Source organism: Camelina sativa, chromosome 13, assembly GCF_000633955.1.
Source record: "Camelina sativa cultivar DH55 chromosome 13, Cs, whole genome shotgun sequence".
NCBI lineage: Eukaryota > Viridiplantae > Streptophyta > Magnoliopsida > Brassicales > Brassicaceae > Camelina > Camelina sativa.
Window position 1 is genome coordinate 9,919,489 of NC_025697.1, and position 19,203 is coordinate 9,938,691.

The 19,203-nt window shown below is 32.9% G+C and overlaps 5 protein-coding genes across 5 annotated transcripts in view; 2 read left to right on the top strand and 3 right to left on the bottom strand.

Annotated features, from left to right (window-relative positions):
• LOC104738099 (GPN-loop GTPase 2-like) overlaps positions 1-1,930 on the top strand; it is a 2,862-nt gene extending 932 nt beyond the window's left edge. The window contains exons 3-11 of the mRNA XM_010458332.1: positions 62-158; positions 261-340; positions 428-502; positions 589-692; positions 794-950; positions 1,036-1,123; positions 1,229-1,301; positions 1,397-1,527; positions 1,650-1,930. Of these exons, the coding sequence (XP_010456634.1) occupies positions 62-158; positions 261-340; positions 428-502; positions 589-692; positions 794-950; positions 1,036-1,123; positions 1,229-1,301; positions 1,397-1,527; positions 1,650-1,701 (857 nt within the window). The 3' untranslated portion in view covers positions 1,702-1,930. The remainder of the gene's footprint in view (positions 1-61; positions 159-260; positions 341-427; positions 503-588; positions 693-793; positions 951-1,035; positions 1,124-1,228; positions 1,302-1,396; positions 1,528-1,649) is intronic.
• On the bottom strand, positions 2,128-3,468 carry LOC104736245 (NAC domain-containing protein 90-like). The gene is made up of 3 exons (XM_010456198.2): positions 3,260-3,468; positions 2,656-2,942; positions 2,128-2,553 (listed from the first exon to the last, which is right to left on the bottom strand). The coding sequence occupies exons 1-3, from the start codon at positions 3,441-3,443 to the stop codon at positions 2,284-2,286; spliced, it is 741 nt and encodes a 246-aa protein (XP_010454500.1). The 5' UTR covers positions 3,444-3,468; the 3' UTR covers positions 2,128-2,283.
• LOC104736246 (protein FANTASTIC FOUR 3-like) lies at positions 8,073-9,017 on the bottom strand. The gene has a single exon (XM_010456199.2). The coding sequence runs from the start codon at positions 8,887-8,889 to the stop codon at positions 8,269-8,271; it is 621 nt and encodes a 206-aa protein (XP_010454501.1). The 5' UTR covers positions 8,890-9,017; the 3' UTR covers positions 8,073-8,268.
• Positions 12,630-15,279, bottom strand: LOC104736247 (rho GTPase-activating protein 1). The gene is made up of 5 exons (XM_010456200.2): positions 14,722-15,279; positions 13,935-14,055; positions 13,739-13,858; positions 13,416-13,646; positions 12,630-13,329 (listed from the first exon to the last, which is right to left on the bottom strand). Exons 1-5 carry the CDS (start codon positions 15,153-15,155, stop codon positions 12,871-12,873), a joined length of 1,365 nt encoding a protein of 454 aa, XP_010454502.1. The 5' UTR covers positions 15,156-15,279; the 3' UTR covers positions 12,630-12,870.
• LOC104736248 (peroxidase 60-like) lies at positions 17,251-18,791 on the top strand. Its single transcript, XM_019234788.1, has 4 exons — positions 17,251-17,488; positions 17,602-17,781; positions 17,874-18,039; positions 18,197-18,791. The coding sequence occupies exons 1-4, from the start codon at positions 17,270-17,272 to the stop codon at positions 18,319-18,321; spliced, it is 690 nt and encodes a 229-aa protein (XP_019090333.1). The 5' UTR covers positions 17,251-17,269; the 3' UTR covers positions 18,322-18,791.

Below are 19,203 nucleotides of genomic sequence, written 5' to 3' on the forward strand. Positions count from 1 at the left end.
TCTAACTAAGTTTGCTTGGTTGTGAAATGTTGTTCCAAGAGAGTTTTTCCAGATCCGTGAGGACTTCTCCGGAAGTATTTTCTCTTAACGTTGAGTTATGTTGTTTTCGGCAGGAAGGTTGCTATTGTTAATTTGGATCCTGCAAACGATACATTACCGTATCCTTTTTGATACCAAATTATTAAAAAAGTGGTTGAAATTGGCGTATAGCCATGAAATTTTTTCCAGGTGTGTGAGTTGTTTCTTGACATTGATCTTAGTTATGAGTGTGCTGTGAATATCGAAGACCTGATTAAGTTAGAAGATGTTATGCTGGAACACTCGCTTGGTCCTAATGGAGGTGAATATTTCATCTTGATTCTTCTTTTGTTCTTAATATTTTAATTTATGTTTGGTCAAGTCAATAACAAATTTTTTAATGACACAGGTCTTGTATATTGTATGGAGTACTTGGAGAAAAACATTGACTGGCTGGAATTGAAATTAAAGCCTCTTCTGAAGGGTTAGCAACACAATAAGTCTCTCCTTTTTTTTGTTTTTAACGTAATGTCACTTCGTTAAAGTAAAAAAGTTTTGAAACATTTGCAGATCATTACATTCTCTTTGATTTTCCTGGCCAAGTGGAGTTGTTCTTCATTCATGACAGTACCAAGAATGTTCTCACGAAACTGATAAAATCATTAAACCTCAGAGTATGAGCTGTTCTATACTTGTTACCTTACTAGCTAAATGAACCTTACTGAAGAGTCTACATATAACCTGATGAAGTTTTGTTTGTTTGTTTGTTCTGCAGTTAACTGCTGTGCAACTAATTGATGCCCATCTATGTAGTGATCCCGGGAACTATGTAAGCGCATTGCTTCTCTCCTTATCCACAATGCTTCATATGGAACTCCCACATGTCAATGTCTTGTCTAAAATCGATCTGATTGGCAGCTATGGGAAGCTAGGTATCTTTTTGTTCTCGTAACATTGATTTTGATTTTGCAAAAGTATAACATGGACTCGCTAACTACCATCTCTGGTTTCATGTAGCTTTTAATTTAGATTTTTATACCGATGTTCAAGACTTGTCATACTTGGAGCACCATCTTGGTCGAGATCCTCGCTCTGCTAAGTACAGGTTGATATAAAACATCTTCTGACTATACATGGAAGTGGAACGGTTAATCAATTCCCGCTTAAATGCACTCTAGATATTTGATGAGTTCGATGGTCTTATTTGCAGAAAACTAACAAAAGAGTTATGTGGCGTCATTGAAGATTACAGTCTTGTAAATTTTACAACCTTGGATATTCAGGTTTAAGTTCCCCCCTCCCCCCTGCACCTCTCTCTCTTTCTCTCTCCCTCTCTCTCTCTGCAAGCATCTTATCACTATTTTGTTTTTGTTTTCAGGATAAGGAAAGTGTTGGGAATCTGGTAAAGCTCATTGACAAGAGCAATGGATACATATTTTCCGGGATTGATGCAAGTGTGGTTGAATACAGCAAGATTGCAGTTGGTCAAACTGATTGGGATTATAACAGATATCCTTTTTTTTTTAATAAAGAATTTTGATTTCTTAACCATTGCTTCTCTTATCAGTAGCTGTGAGTTTAGTTTTACGTCTGCAACAAAAGAGTTGTTTCTTTAACGGTATAGTCTTCACAGTTGCGGCTGTGCAAGAGAAATACATGAACGACGAGGAAACACAAGACTGAGGAATTGAAACAGAGCTTGAAACTTCCAAAGAAGATGAAGAATCTCCTTAAAATCTCTCTGAACCAAACCATGTAACGGTTTGTATGAGCCTTTTTTGTATTGTTGGGCTCGGTTTCAAGTCTAAACAATCACACAACCTATGAACCTACTGGATTTGGTTCATTGAGTATGCTAATTTTGAGACGAGTAAACTAATCAGAATTAATCGCCTTGCTTGCACCTTATATATTTTCTGCCTATCAAAACTTACTACTAAGTTACATAATTAGTAGGAGTACTATTTTTTTCCAAATTTTGTCTCACTATTTTTTCCACTTCGTTGATTATTCCGTCTTGGTTAGCTATAATGTCAAGGTGTTGGACTTTTTGAGTTTCTGAATCACACCTCACACGTGCCCATGGCTCCCACATTCTCTAGGAAAACATCTCAAATGTCACTTTTTAGGTCATTTATTCTTGCTCAAAGTATGACGTTATTACAAGGTAAAATAAAGAGAAAATAATAATTCAGGTCACAGAATTGAAACTAACAATAAGCAATTCAAACATCGCTTGATTACAAATGCCAATCTAAATAAGCTTCAAGGCCAACTCAGCTGTTCCCATTCCCAAATTGGTTCCGTTAATCCTTCAACCAAATCTACATTCATAGAGAGATCAACATGTTGTTCTCCACCTGAAAACGAAGTGTCCGGTGAGCTTTCGGCACGAAACGATGATGTCCCAGCTACTGCAACCTCATTTGTAAGCATTCTCTCTGGCTGCAAAACTCCCACAGGAGGACGTCTATCAAAAGCTCTTGAGCTTCCTGTTGTTACGTAGACACGACATAAACTGAACTCGTGTCTCACCTACAAACATTTCAAGAAATCCAAAAAACATAAAAGTTAATTAAAAACTTAAATCAAGAATCTTTTCAGTGAAAACTTTTATAGATATGCAAGTAAAAGTACCTGAGGAATTGTGGAAGCGGTGACTGTTTCGTCAACGGCTTTGTACTCGTTCATCTTCCATTTTGTTTTTCTTCCGGTTGGTGCTTTTCCAGTGTAGAAAACCATAGTTTTCTTGACTCCAATCATTCGGTTGTCTTTGGAAAAGACTGGACCAGGTGATCCAGTTGCTTTCCAGTATCCTGAACCAGTGGTTCTACTCGGTCTACCTCCTCTAGCTTCGCGTTCTTGTCTTGGCACGAAGAAGAACCATTGCTCAGGGTCTCCTCGACATCTCTCTCCGGACATATCTGCAAGACAGTGTAAGTATAATAAACCAATACTACGTACCATATATAGTCATGTGTTCAATCTGAATAATTCTAACTGATATATTTGATCAAACCAAATTACCAAACCCGAACCAATTCAAAACCGACTAAACCGATCTAGAAACGGGTAACTATTTTCTAAAACAAGAAAACCGAACATCAAAATGGAGAAGTTTACGTGCTAGAAAACCTACCTAACTTATATTATGCCCTAATGACTCAACTTTCATAATGATGATTCTGATGCAATAGTTTATAGCGACGACATTAATCTGAGAGAGGTTAACGTAACGTACTTGGAAGATGACTAGGCTCGACCTCAAAGACATCAAGAACGGGAATGACTCGGTGTACTGATACATCACTCCTTCCTTCGAGCTGGTTCCGTAGGTAGAACGCAACCAGTTCTTCTTCCGTGGGATAGAAGCGAAACCCAATTGTAACCTCGTCTGCCATTTCGGTATGGTATAGCGAACACATTAATTGCAGCTAGCTGTATTAATTATTAAATTAAATGTCATGGACTCATCGACATTAAATAAGTTGTCGAAGTAGAGATTGGTTTCTCCGAGTGAAAGGAGAAAAGTTCTTTTACGCGTTTTTCTATATATATATATTTTTTTTTGTTTAACTCAGTTTTTGTACGAGAGATTGGAAACGACAACGATGTTCTTTTTGTGTGTGTGGGTTTGATTACTTTCGTTATTGTGTTTACTGTTTAGTAAATTTTTTACGAGCCACGTACGTGTATTGAACAAGTCAAGCCTTCGTCTTGCCGTCAAGTTTAGGTCGCTTTTCCTTATATAGTTTAAATCTTTATAATTTCCCTTACCAAATTTTTTAAAATAGTAATTTTTTTTATAAAGAAAACACTGATTAGTCATACTTTCTAGGGTTAGAAAACATATATTCCTACATAATATCTATAATAATATTTTTACACCAGTTTTTGCTCAAAAATACTTTTTTGGAAAGTTTTTGCATTTATTGTCATTTAATGCTTATGTCATTTAATCTTCTCTACTATCTTTATAATCAAACATAATTAAAATATTTTAAATATCCATATATAATATTCTATAATTAATATAGATATTTAGAAGATTTATTCCATATAAAAAAGAATTATTCTCCTATCATCTTTTTTGATTTTAAATTTTAAATTTAGTGAATCATCATATAATACATAAAGTTAATAAAATGTGTATTTTTCTGTATATATTGTGACTTAATTTTTTAAAACAAACATATATTACTCAATTAATATAAAAATTGTGTGTTCAACATACATATATAGTAAATTATAAAATTTTAAGAAGTTTATAATTTGAAACTGATATATCTAAACTTAATAAAATGTTTAAAATTATGAATATTTAAACATATTGAATTTTCAAAATAACACAAACGAGTTATATTACATTACGGGTTATATGACATTACATGATTGAATTGATAATATTAAAAAATAAAATATCATTAATATGATACTTTAATACGGGTTTAATCCTTATTTTACTATTTTAACAATACCAATATAAAATATGTCGAATCAAACTGATTTAATTAAGATTGTATTAAACAACAATTGTTGTGCGGTATAACACGAATTATATACTAAATCACTAAAATTAACAAAAGAGGAGTACATTAGCAAAATTAGTATTAAAATAGTATATTAATAAAAAAATTAAAAAAAAAAATTTGTCCCGTGGTGTACCGCGGGATGATAATCTAATCATGAAAGTATGAAGTTAAAGAAGAAACTCTATGACCTAACAAAAAAACGATCTATTTTGGCCTTTGTGAGGTATTTGGTTGTAAAATCGAGTTATATGTAACAATTCTCATTATAAGTTTCATATAACACTTAAGTTATTTTACATAACAGACTGTCGTAAGTATATATATAACTAGTTCAAAGAGATGAAGAGAAGACTTGGCTGTGGGGTTTTTTCGTTAATTCATGACTTAAGTTCGGCCATTTGCAAGTTAGTTATCTTTTATAGTTGCACATTACTTTTCAGAATTCAATCATGGAGTATGATTATACTACATGACCTTTTTACATACCGTGATACTTTGTACCATAGATCCGAAAATCAAATAAAGTGTATATTTTGGAGATATTTGAATGTAACTATTGACCAAAATATTACAAAGAAACACTTCCATTCCGTCTACATAACAAAATTTAATATTTCGAAAAAAATAATAATATTTCAGTTTTTTTTCCCCTTCGTGCACAACTCACCCATTTATGCACTACTAGATTATGACACCAATATAAACCATTAGACTATATGCCACATGTTTGAAGAGATTCGGAAAATTTCCACGCACATATATATTTCGGAGTTACAAGCTAAGATGATAAGTATAATTTTTTCAGTCTAGGTTAAGAGCTTCGTACTCCAAGTAGACGACTGATATATATTAATATTTCAAATTTTTAAAAAACCATATAACGAATTTAGCGTTTGGAATTCTTGATATGGAACCCATGTACCAGTTCGGAAAATAAAGGACACCAAGGTGAGGTTCGTCTCCATGACTAGCAGAATTAGCATCACTAATATTAAATTAATAGGACACGTAATATATAGTTTAGGGCCTTAGTGGTCATCTAACGGGTCACTAGGGGTCTCTCTTAATTAAATTACTGTTAGGTGCACGGGGTCCCCATCAATAATTCGCCTTTTTTTAGTGTTGCTGCGACCTTGATTAATCTCAACTTATACTTAAGAAACGAGTCAACTCGAGACTTTTCCTAAATGGGGTTGCTTCTATTAATATAGAATTGTCAAAATGCAATTAAAAATAAGTTAATTTGGCAAACTACCAGTTTTGGTTTGTCATTTTGTTTGGTTCGGCAAAATTTGCTCGATCACTAGGTAGACACAAGCACTGAAGCACCGACTCATGGGTTAAAATGCTACGCACGAGCCACTTACGCGACAAGCACCACCAATTAATATACATTCACGGATATGAAGAATCAATAAAGAAGAACCCGAAACGAAAAGATTTATGACCGTTTTGGTTTTGGTTCGTAAGCAGAATAAAACTTAATCAACATACAAAACCCCGATACCAGTCTCCATTTTTATTTTGTGTTTTTTAAGCTAAACATAGGTTTTGTAGTCTTGTAGAGAGATATTGTATTTGCTAAATGAACTCCTTGCAACGACGAGTATAAGTTTAAATTTATCTTTAGAGTTTTACGTATAAAAAATATTATATTTAGTTTTATGTAGTTAATTTGCATTTTTTGGATATAAAGAAAACATTGGTGGAAGTTTTGACAACCCGTAGACCTTTTTTTTTTTCGTCAACTCGTAGACTTCTTTAGTTTTTTCTTAAGGAAAAGTCAAGGGGGAGAAAGAAAACAAATCGATCGATAGAGCCATCAGCCACAGATAACTACAAGAAGGAATTAAAACTCCGCATTTATTTCTTAATGACGACAGAATTGTCATCGTACTAATAATTTTTGAGGTGTATTTTCTTGTGGCTAACGTGGATTTGAGACTTGGTCCGTTCTAGGCTAATACGAATTTTAGTGACGTAACGTTTTACTGCTTTTAGAGCTTTTGTGTCTCATTTACAACGTGTGATTGTTTAAAAGATTGTTGTCTACTAACGTGTGATATTAGTTAATATAATTATAATCATGTTTTCTGTAAATTGTCTGATTTTCTTCGATCATATAATATTTATTTTTATGAAATTCTGACCGACTTATAATATTTCCCATATGGCCATATATATATTTTTATGAATATTTTTCGTATATACCAGTATTAATCTATATGATTTTACATGTGAATCAAAGTCCATGACCAAAAAAAAACTACAAATCTCCATGTAGAACTTGAATAACATGGTATGTTTTTTTTCTTCACATTTTCACGTTTTGAAAACCTAATTTTGCTTTGTACATATCATCGTCAAAATTTTGAGATGTGTATATTATTATTATAATTTAATATTTTCTTTGAGAGAAGAAAAAACTAAAGTAAAATAACATAAGTCAAACACATGATATCAAAAATAATATAAAAGAATTTTAAACATATTTCTTACTTTATATAAAAACTGTCTAGATGAGGAGTCTTTTCATAATAAATTGAGTGAGCGTGGGGTTTTTTGCCAATAACAAATTTGCATTAAAAATGTATTCAAGTTGTGTGAGACGTAGGTAACTACAAAAATGATAGTAACATTTTAACAAAAACAAAAATCAAACAGGATTAAAATATATGAGAAAATCAAACAGTTTTTCGTATATGTTTTAGCTTTTTCTTGTTAATGAATTGGCAATATATGAGAATATGTCAAACAGGATTATAATAACAGTTAAGCTTATCAAATCAAAGCAAACTTTATCGCAAGACCTGTACATGAGTTACAGTTTCTGCCTCTTTATGTTTCATCTTTTGGCGACAAGTGATCATCATTTCTAGGAAATATGTTTATCTTACTCCAGACGACCTGATGACACAAAAGAAGACTCTTGAGTCTTAAGTCTTGATCATTATAAAAATAATCAAATTGACTTGAAATTTTTTAAACAAACTTTATAAAAATAATCAAACTGGTAACATTCAAATGCATCATTTAGCATTTGGGCTTTTTATTCACAACATCAACCTCATCTCTGGGCCTCTGCTACGATCATTATTCATTTAGACTCCTACAGAAGAAGAAAAACTTTATTCTGGTACACACGTTAACTTACATTTGGTTATCAATCGACAGCCAAAAAAAAACTTTTTCACTACACGTTTGCGTTGACTCTGAAAATAATATTTTTTTGACTTTATTTTGATTTGTACAACTACAAATAGCAAAAATTAATTTAAAAACTGACAAAATTATATTTTTAGAGGTATGGTTTTAAGTTTTAATATTGCTCTTCCTCATGCTTATCTTTTAATATACTAACATTTTTTGTTGGCCAAGAACCAAAATTTGAATGTGTCTTATTTCCATATTTTGTTAATACTTCAAAAATTATTCTTCCATGTATTACATTAACATGTTTCTCCGTCTGTCTTCGCTTATATATAGATAGGATTTTCCAAAATCCTTAACAGTTAACACTAAACTATATATAACTTCTTCATAATAAAAATTTATTGCCATTGTAGATTGTATAAGGGTTAGAGTAGTTGTAAATGATAAAAACTCCACATACGACTGAGCAACAAAAGCATGATTTTACCTACAAAACCGCATAAAGAAGCTTTTACATTTTGATCTTGCGGAATAAGGGATAAAAATTCTGTGGGAAATCGCAAAATTATTGCTCTTCCTCATGCTTATCTTTTCCATTTTCTTCCTCTAATTCGTCATGGTCTTCCTCCTCAGGCTGAACCAACTTCAACTTGAGTCGACCATCTTCACGACTGGCTCGTAGAAACTCTCTCCTCGGAATCCTAACTTCTTCCAACACAAGCCTCCCTTCTTTCCTATACGTCTTGAAGCTCATCCTCGTCATCGCCGGAGGATACTCTCTCCGTTCCTTCCCTCGTGGTTCCCACTCTTCTCCATAGCTGCTTCCCTCATCTTTACCCTTAACATGAATCATCTCGTCATCAACTTCTTCTTCTCCTTTACAGTTGACTTTTTCGTCTTCCAAGCCGTAATAGCTCTCTGACCCTAAACCTTCAGTACACAGCTGTAGACTGCTGTTCTCGGTTGAGGTTTTCTCGTAAGAAGAATGGGATGTTTCCCTGAAATGAAGCTCACCGAATATCTCTGTATACGGCGGTGGCGTTTCGTCGTGGTGGTGGGTGGTGACGTGGAGCCCTTTGCTTGGGTTCCAAGGTGAAGTAGAGGAGAGAGTATCAAGAAGTGACTTTGTGGAGTTGTTTTGTCTTGGGTTGTCGAATATTCGGTGAAAGCTTCCATAGGCAGCCATTGTTATGGAGAAAGAAGAGGCTTAAGAATTTGCTCTCCTCTATGTTTTTCTTTTTGTTGGTTTGAGGTTGTGAGAGAGAGAGAGAGAGAGAGAGAAAGAAAAGAGGACACGAGGTGAGCATGAAGGAGAAGATGGTATTGTCAAATATATATTCTTTACGGGGGAAATTAATTACTCGAATAAATTGATAAATGTTTCGTTATATCCAAATATTCAAATGGTTACTCGAATGATGGTTAAACATGCATATATTAATTTGTTGACAATGTATATATTTTTCAATTTGACGATGGTGATGAATGATGACAATGTTCTAGTTGATTCTGTGACTTTAATAATAATAGTATTTAGGTTTAGTTGCTGCCTACCAACAAAAGCAACTTCAAAGTAAAGGAATTAATATTACTCGTCCTAATTAGTCATCTAGACCGAGTACTTTATTATATATGTTGTTACCTATTATTATATCATATGACATGCATGTTCCATTTTATTATGCATGCATTACATATTTACATTAGGAAGTATCTTAAAATTAATCATGTAAATAATTCAACATCCATTAATTTATCTCAGGTTAACTCATATATATATTGACATCTAGAATGTAAATGATATAGCATGACAGACGATGTATGCATTTATAATTTCATAGGTTGGTTCGGTAAATTATTAAATACACATAATTCACATTTCCATTGCTCTGTTACACTGTAACTGTTAATGCTACTTATTATACTTCAATAAATCAAGATTTCTTTTAGTGAAAGAATGAGGAGAATGGAATAAAGAGGAGCGACCAAGTGGTGCCAATTTTGGTGGCTATAATTTTTTTGGGCACGGCGAAATAATTTTATACGGACAACTTATATATTCTTTATATTATGGAATCATACCACTATTCATTTCTCTTTTCAAATTTTGTTGGATTTGATTTTTCCTTAAAACATTGCATATTTTTAAAATATATACAAATAGCTGAAACTATTATCTTTAAACTCAGGATCTCTTATGTTTCAATGCTTTTGTTATTAAGGTTTTGATGGGAATTAAAAAAAAATAGAGGGAAAGAATAGGTGAAGTGTACACTTAGGCTATACGTGGAAGTTTTCTACAGAACAACATTTTATTTTTCTGGACAAAATAAATATTGAATTTCCAGTGGTGGCAAACCACGACAGATTCGAGATATATATATAGTTGAGTCGATGTGATTGGTTAGGCCGTGGGAGCCTCGTGATCCTCAACCACATAATCTAATTTCACGATATTCTCTTATAACCAGGTGTTATGGCCGGAGACTAGCTAAACACATACTGTAGATCACAAATATACAACATAACCCGTATTGAATGAATGAATATCAATAAATGTATCTACTATAAATTTATTTCAAGATATTTAAATTGTACACGAGTTTAAATTCATACACTATCACGACAATAAAAAAAAAACATTATAGAGGACTTGGTGTAGTTGTGCTAATAGGTGGTGATGTCTGTTAATGTGGAATGGTCGGTCGTCTCGTTAAACCCGTTTCAGCATGGGCTGGAGATTCATCTTTACACCACGGTAAAATATGTAAGCAGGTATGTCCACATAGTGGAAGTTTGATTGGAGAATTTCAAATATACTTTTTTTTCATATTTACTTTCAAATGTTGTTCATTTTCAGTTATATGGTTTTTATAGAGTTTTATAAAAAAAATTGAAAGGATTTACAAAAATGATTATAAAATCTAGTTCTTAACTATTATTTTACACGGTTTTAAGAGATTTTGTAAAAAAAATGACTTGGAGGTCCAACCACCGTACTTATTGGCTTATTCCCATAGATGACCAATAGATATTTTTAAAAATATTTTGGGTAGATGATTTGTTTTTGAAAAAGATTACTATAAAGATATTTTTCAATTTATCTTGATATATCTAATCATCGAGATAATAATTAATCCAATATTAATTTAATTTGTATTGATTTTGTTATTTATATATTTACACATATATTGGATTTAATTAAAAAAATGATAAGTTCTTTTCATGTATTTCTTTAGGGAAAAAGAAAAACAAAGGGACATGAATTTGTGATGTATGACGAACGTCTCCATAACAGTTGTCCGTGGAGCCCTGTCCGAATCTATCCACCAAACAGATATCACTCACGACTTCACCTTTTCCACTTGGTCAATGACCAACGACATCTTCTTCGTCCTTACCTCATTTATCTCTATCTTTATCATATATACTCCTCCCAAACACACGTAGACAATATAAAGTTTTTTTTTCTTTTTTTTTTTTGCGAATAATTCTATACGAATTATATTATCAACGTCCACAAAAAAATATGATTTAATCTTCAGCGACTGATGGGATACCCAATCCATAGAATGGAGCCTTGATGTCTCCTAGTACGTATTGGAGCATTTTGCTCCTCGTAAGATTTATAGCCATTAAGAATATCACTTGAAGACCAAAAGAATCTTACTCGTGAAAGTTTCGGAGAGTTGATTTAACGTTTGGTAAACTTTTTTAAAAAATAGCTCAAACTTTATATATATATTTTTTTATAATTAACTTTCGTTGATCATCTATTATTCTTATTCTTCATATCTCTCGTCAGAAACAATTCAATAAAATCAGAATGTGTATGATTTTTTATTTACAAGAGTAAACACATTAAAAGTTATTTCTTATTGGTACGAATGGACAACACTGTAGTTTTTCAAAATAACAATATATAGTTATATGGTCAAGTCATTATCAGCATTATAGCCAAGATCTTTCATGCAAAAAAACGCTAATACAATAAACAGAAATTAGCTGGAAAAATAACTAAAATACAAACTATAACCCACGTGAGAAATTCCAAGTGCCAACAAACAAAGTATGAACTGATCATCAAGAATAAAAGATAATAAATCATGGTGTCAAGATATTATTCCAATATAGTTGCATGATAATTTGTAAAGAGATTTTTTTAAGTATAATTGTCCGAAAATACGATCTCGTGGAGAAGTGTCTTTGATGCAATTGTCAACCAAAATACAGTATCAAGAACTTTTAACTTCAGAATCGATAGATTGATTTTTATGTTGTAATATTGTGTGTTAACAACTGTTTATATAGATTTTTTTTTTAATCTTTTTTGACAAATATTGATGTATGATCAACGATTGAAATGTTACATTTTATTTCTTAAAACAGGGGATTTCGTTAATTTTTTAAAAATACTATCAGTTCTCCCTTTTTCAAAATACCTTTTTAATACTCTACCAAAGTCACATAATATATATAATAATAACAATAATACAAATCAGTATACTACAAAATAATCCATTTTAATATTCTGATTTTGTTTTTTTTTTGCCATTTTTTCCCCTTCAAAAGTAATGTGTAATAAAATCAATATTTGGGAAAAGGCGTATTCAAATACGTCTATAAAGTATGCAAACGACGTGCAACCTTTTTTTTGACCCACTAGAAAAAAGTTACATGACTATACAAATATGTTGAATTTAACTATCCTCTAATGATATTCCCCTCAACAATATGCTTTTGTCAATGCACTTTTTGATGGGGGTTTGTTTCAAATGGTCCCTTGGTCCATTGAAGAACCAATTTTTAAATCCATCTCTCCCATCATCTCAACTTTTATTTTCTGCTCTACTCGTATCAATTCAATATTTCAATTTCCATAGATGCAATTAATTTGTAGCTTTTACAAACAATACCAAAGGCGGATAGGGAGAACATGCTTCACAATTCCGTTGCCGAAGCATGAGAGAGACACCGGTTTACAAATTTGGTTAAGTATTGGTATGGACGGTTTATCACAAAGAAGGCAATTGAGAACATTGACCAAAAAATATAGAACAATGTCACCAACAGAAGCACATTAACACATACAAAACAAATCATACAACATTTGATTTTGAAGAACAGCTCACAGTCTCCTCAAGGGATTCTCTCTGCTCGTTTTACTTCACCGCCAAGCTTCAGTACGTTCTACCCTCGAACCTACACGGCTCAAGTTGGTTAATACCTTTGTTCTACTCACAGGCCACTGAGCTGGAGGAGCCAGAGTCAGCACCTGTATATCCGAGTCGCTCAATCTCCTGGTCCTGTATTTTCCACACTCTGATTCTCTCTGTTCAGATGCATTGCTCTCTGAGATTAACTCGTCTGATATCTCGCTGCTTGAGCTCTGATTTTCTGTGTTTTCGATGTAGTCTGATTGCGTCTCGTCACTCTGCTCAACGGTGTTAAAAGCCAAAGACTGTGAAGGGCTCTGGTTACCGCTCTCATCAGAAGGTTCTAAAGGGAATACATGAGCTTGCTCGACAACTGAGTCTTGTCTTTCCCTTAGAACTTTTTCGATTAGTGTCTTGAGGAAGTTCATCACTTGAACCGCATACATCAGTGCTGTCAATGGATCATCCATCTACAATAAGAGTATTTCTCAATCTTTTTGTTTAAATCTGAGCCACACTGACAAAACTTGATAATTAAACCTTGTTGCAGACATACCTGTGTCATATTAGGTGCAAAAACCATGGCGATGTTGCGTGAATTCATCTTGTTAAGATGTTCATATTGAACAACATCAGCCATTAGATTGATGGCCCAGTCAAGTAGAGCAGCTTCTGTAGGTGGAAGAAGCCTAACAAGCTCGACATGTTCCTCTTCTGTTTGGCACTGCATCACTTGTTCAGGCGACAACGAATCAAGAACGCTTGTAGGGAGTTCTCTAAACCACGCCTGATGCAGAAAAATTCAAAGGGAAAAAAAAAATCAAAATTAATATTACAAGTTTTGTGAATGAAATATGTGCTTCTGCATAACTTGCATACCTTGATAAGTCCTGCCAAACAGTGAACATCAATTCGTTCAGGTATAAATCCTCGGTTTAGTTGCTCCCTAACCGCCTCTTCCTCACTATTCTCAGCAGTGAGTCTAAAAATGCCCTCTGCCTGAGAAAACAGAAATGGCGAAGCGATTACAGGGAAAGATTATAATATATTCAGGAAACTCGATGAAGCAACATACCTGCAAGCCTCCTTGACCATATAAACAGTTTTGCATCAACAAAAGAATGGTTGGTACACAATTGCCTCTTGAATCATATGACAATTGCATTGATTCGGTTGACACCCCAAAGACTGTTGCACTAAAATGATGAGATAGCAAAAGAGGTAAGAGATGAGATAGCAAAGCAAAAGCCAATCATACTATAACAAGTTCCCCAGAAGAGCAAGGTTACAATTGTCTAGGCACAGTTTTCCCCGTTTCTAACATTGACCTTATAAATCAAGCATGTAAAATAGTTGGAAGAACAATGCAATCCTTCTCATAATCTAACTTCAGCTAAGAGATAGTATCCAAGATGCATTCAAATGGGTCAATATTCCAATCTTGGAACGATTTACAAAAGGAATGAGCCAATATAAGTTGTAGCGGAAGCATAAAGCTCTAAGCTTCTGATGACACTAAAAACTAAGCTTCATGTACAGACTAATGAAGGGATCATCAATACGTTTTGGTTTCACTGATTCCACAGATACCAAGACTCAGAGGTTCCACAACTAGAGGTTAAACAGACAAGGAAGCCTAGTCAGAACTCAGAAGCATTCTGTATCCAATCTACATCAAGTTCTTGAAATGTAGCCTAACCATCAAGTTCAAATTACGAGCCTAACCATCAAGTTCTTGAAATGTAGTATCCATCTACCACAATACATAATAAACCTATGAATCTCTTACAAGAGAGCTAAGAAACCCTCAAATTCTTCTTGAAAAACCCCTAATTGCAGGGAAACTCATTTGGACAATGTACCTGGCGCTTGGAGCCCTTCTGGGAACTTCAGGCTCAAACTCAACAGGCAAACCCAAGAAGCCGTTGAAACGATCGAAGGTGACGTGAGCCACGTGGCGGACATTGGTGGGCCATCCAATCTCCATACTACAGAGCTCCCTCCGACTACTCTTGCAAGAAATCAAAGATCTCCTGAAAATGGCGACAAGAAGAGCCAACAACGAAATCTGATCTTCCCCACCACCATCGTCATCTTCTTCGCTGCTCCGTCTTGTCAAATCTTGGTCTTCGATTGAAAAGTCAACATCTTGAACGAATCCAGGAACTGGGTTATTGTTGTTCCTGTTCCTGCTCCGGAGAGAACGAGACGCGTAGGATAAGGAAGGAGAAGGTGAAGAAGAAGAAGAAGAAGGAGAAGCGGTTGGAGATGAAGGAAAGTGAAGGACTTCAGTCATGGCGCTCCACACAAACACACAAAAAAGGAAACAACTTTGATGTTTGATTGAAGACAAGAGAAGCTACAGAGCTCCAAGATTGAGGATGATTGATTTGATTAGTTGTTTTTTTTTTTGATTTGGGTGGGTATTAACTGGAATTTAACTGGAAACTGTTTGATTCAAACCCTAATTTTTATTTGATTAACGAATCACAAATCGTTAACACAAGTAAATAAATTTTAACGAACGATATATGGGTAAACATCAAAATAAGTAAATAAAATGAGATAAATAGTTATATAGTAATAGTATTAAAATATACTATGAACATATTAATTTCCTTTTAAAAGAATGTAAATATTTGATGTCAAAAAAAAATGTAAATATTTTACTGAAAATGAAAATAGTTTACAAAAACAATTAAGATTTGATCAAACATAATTAGGAAACACATACATTCACTATTTATAATTGAAAAAAATACATTTACTACTGTTCAATTATTTCTATTGTCTTTTTTGCCATTCATGACTCTAATTAATTATATCTCATGCCATTGTTTCCATTTTCTTCTATTTTTTTTTTCCAAATAATTGTTAATATTTTCAAATAATTGTTAATATATTTTTTTTTAGAAAACTTTTTAGATACAAAAAGTATATTTTTTTCTTTACAATTTGATATGAATTTTGTTAAATAATTTTTTAATATATTATATAAATCTTTTGTATCCGTACACATTTTTGAGTGTACAAATGTCTATACACCTTATTAAGTGTAGAGATGTCTGTACCCATTATTAAATGTACAGATGTGATTTTTACAAAACCATTGTGGTACAGACATCTAAAACTCTAAGAATTAAACAAATTACATCTGTATATTTAATAATGTGTATAGATATCTGTACACTTAATAATGTGTACAAACATGTAAACACATCCATACACTTAATATGGTGTACGGATACACAATTTGTAAAAAATATTTAACATTATCAAATAAAATCATCAAACAAAATTCATATCAAATTATAGAAAAAAAATCTAGATTTTTATCTATCTGAAATAATTTTAAAAACAAAGTTTTATTGACTAGTATTTTAGTTTTTAGATTAAAGGGACATATAATAAAGAAGAAACAAATCTTAAAACAAAATAAGAAAAAATAAAAAAGATTTTTTGCTGATTGAGAGATATTTCCTAGAGAGAGTGAAAACAAGAAATTGGAGAAAGAGAGGAGAGTTGAGCAATATATGTGATTATTAGAGACAAAGACATAATGGTAACTACATTAATTCTCCTTTTTTCTATTAGACAGAGATTCTATTATACGCACAGTGATGAATGTCTATTTTTCTAATTTTGAATAATAATGTGACTAATTTTCCAATTATGTTTTGTAAACATACTAAAATTCAAAGAAACCCTTTTAATAATTCGACGTAAGCAAAATGAGGGTCAAATAAAATGATTTAAAGATATAAATTTTGTATGATTGATAAACTCAAACGAGTTACTTATGTTATGTATATAAAAATAAGAAATCTTTATGATACGAAAGAAACTAAATTAATTTACATTAAGTATTCATACATCTTTAACACAACAAATCTTGATATAGTATAAAACGTTTAAAAGTCCTCGTCACTGGATTTCGTTTGGGGCAAAATCTGTATTCTTTAAATGAATTTTTTTTGCACGTCTTTATAAAGTACGAAACCATGTTATATGCGTAGATTAGTAGTATCCACGTATCCATAAATGTATACCATTCAAAAGTTTCATCCAGAGTCGCTATCCATGATTAAAGAACCATTTCTTTCTTTTTTTTTATTGAGAAATTTTAAAGAAAACAGTTTCTGAATTTGGTTAAACAAATAACATGAGGGATTTGATTGTCTGTTTAAGAGATAAAAGCCGACTTTAGAAAATCATAATGTGGTCCATATGATATGAGTTAACTAGAATCAAATATTATACCCATGAACGCACGTTGGAGTATCGTGCTTGCCACACATGTTATGTACTTATGTAAATATTAAACTTACAACACTATAAAAGTTGTAACATTATTCCAGGAGTTCCTTCGTATACATATTGGGGAATTCATATTAAAAGTTTCAACCAAGAATGGCCGTAAACATCTCGACCACTTCAGTATTGATCCTCTCTCTTGCTCTGCTTAGCTTCGGCCATTGTTGTTATGGCCAGCTTCGAGTCGGATTCTATAATAAAGACTGCCGAAACGTAGAAAACATCGTATCTAGAGTTGTTGGAGAGGCATTCTTCAAGGATCCATCTCTTGCACCCGCAATGATCCGCCTTTATTTTCACGATTGTTTTAGCAACGTAAGTTTTGGCTAATACTACCTACACTCAAAACATTTTCTAGAATGTTCTAATGAGTCTTAAAAGAAAAAAAAGTATTAATCTTTGATATGTATTGGAATAATTGTATTTAGGGATGTGATGCATCACTTCTTCTAGATGGTACCAGCAGTGAGAAAAAGGCATCGCCGAATCTAAGCGTACGAGGATACGAATTGATTGATGACATTAAAACTGCGGTCGAACTAGAATGCAATGGGATCGTTTCTTGTGCTGACATCATCGCTCTCGCGACTAGAGATCTTGTTACTCTTGTAAACACATAAATCTCAGTTTTTATTACTACATCTTGTAGTTTATATGTTATGTTTTCTTTATCGACTGCAAAAAAATTTGATTTAATCAGGCAAGCGGAGGAAAAACATGGTATGCGATACCAACAGGACGATTTGACGGTACGGTGTCTTTGGCTTCGTCTGTGGATTTGCCATCTCCTCGGTTGACAGTCTCGCAAACAGCTGATAATTTTTTTGACAGGAAGCTAAGCCTTACCGATATGGTTCTACTTCTTGGTATGGAAAGTGAACATATTACAAATTCATTTCATATTTTTGTTGTCATTTACAAGTCAAACATGCATTCTACCATACTAGGCTATGTGTTCTAGTCTTAAATAATACTATCAAATTTATAATGACATTTTATGGGTTATATTTGGTATATTTATAGGTGGGCATACGATTGGAGTGACACATTGTTCGTTCATCATGGATCGATTATATAACTTTCAGAATACGAAACAGTCTGATCCATCCATGGATTCTAAATTGGTCCAAGAACTAAAACTCAAATAACCTCAGGGTTCGTCAAGTGATGGCATCATTAATCTGGATCAAAATTTTACGAGTTCGAACACTATGGATGTATATTTCTACACACAGATAAATTCTCGCCGAGGAATCCTCCATATCGATCAACAACTTGCCATCGATGGAATTGGAATGACAAGTAAGAGAGTGACGGATATAGCCAACGGTAACGATTTCTTGTTTAGGTTTGGTCAGGCAATGGTGAATTTGGGATGGGTGGGAGTTAAAACTAAGGCCAATATTGGGAGATGGTGAACCGGAGATCTGCCGAGATGATAAACCCGAAAATGGAAGTCACGAAGATATTATTCTAGAAGATATTAGATAAATGTTAATATTGATTTAAGAAGTTTAGCATTATCGTATAAATAATATTTAGTTTATATTTATCCTAATCTTAATTTAGGAAACTCATCTCTATATAAGAGAATGTATTTCGTACAATTACAATTATGAGAGTCTAATATAATTCTTCTTTTAACACATTATGTCTCTTTACTCTCATCAAATCCTTCATGGTATCAGAGCGGTCAATCATGTGGATCTCTATTCCTATGGGTTATGGTTTTGGTTTTGTTTGCTTCCGCTTCTATGATGTTCTATCTCTAAAAAAAAAAATCTCTAATTTTTTTGACCTTTCGTGGCTTGCTTCTTATGCAAGTTTCTGATTTTTATTTAAAAGAAAAAAAGAAGAAGAAAAAAAAAATCTGGAATTTGTATGTTTCTTTTCTTTTTTTCTTTTTTTATGCTTGGCCATGATTTGGGTTGTGGTGACAATGAATCCAAGATGTACGATGGTGTTGGTCTCTTGATCAAAAAAAAAAAAAAAAAAAAAAAAAAAAAAAAAAAAAAAAAAAAAAAAAAAAA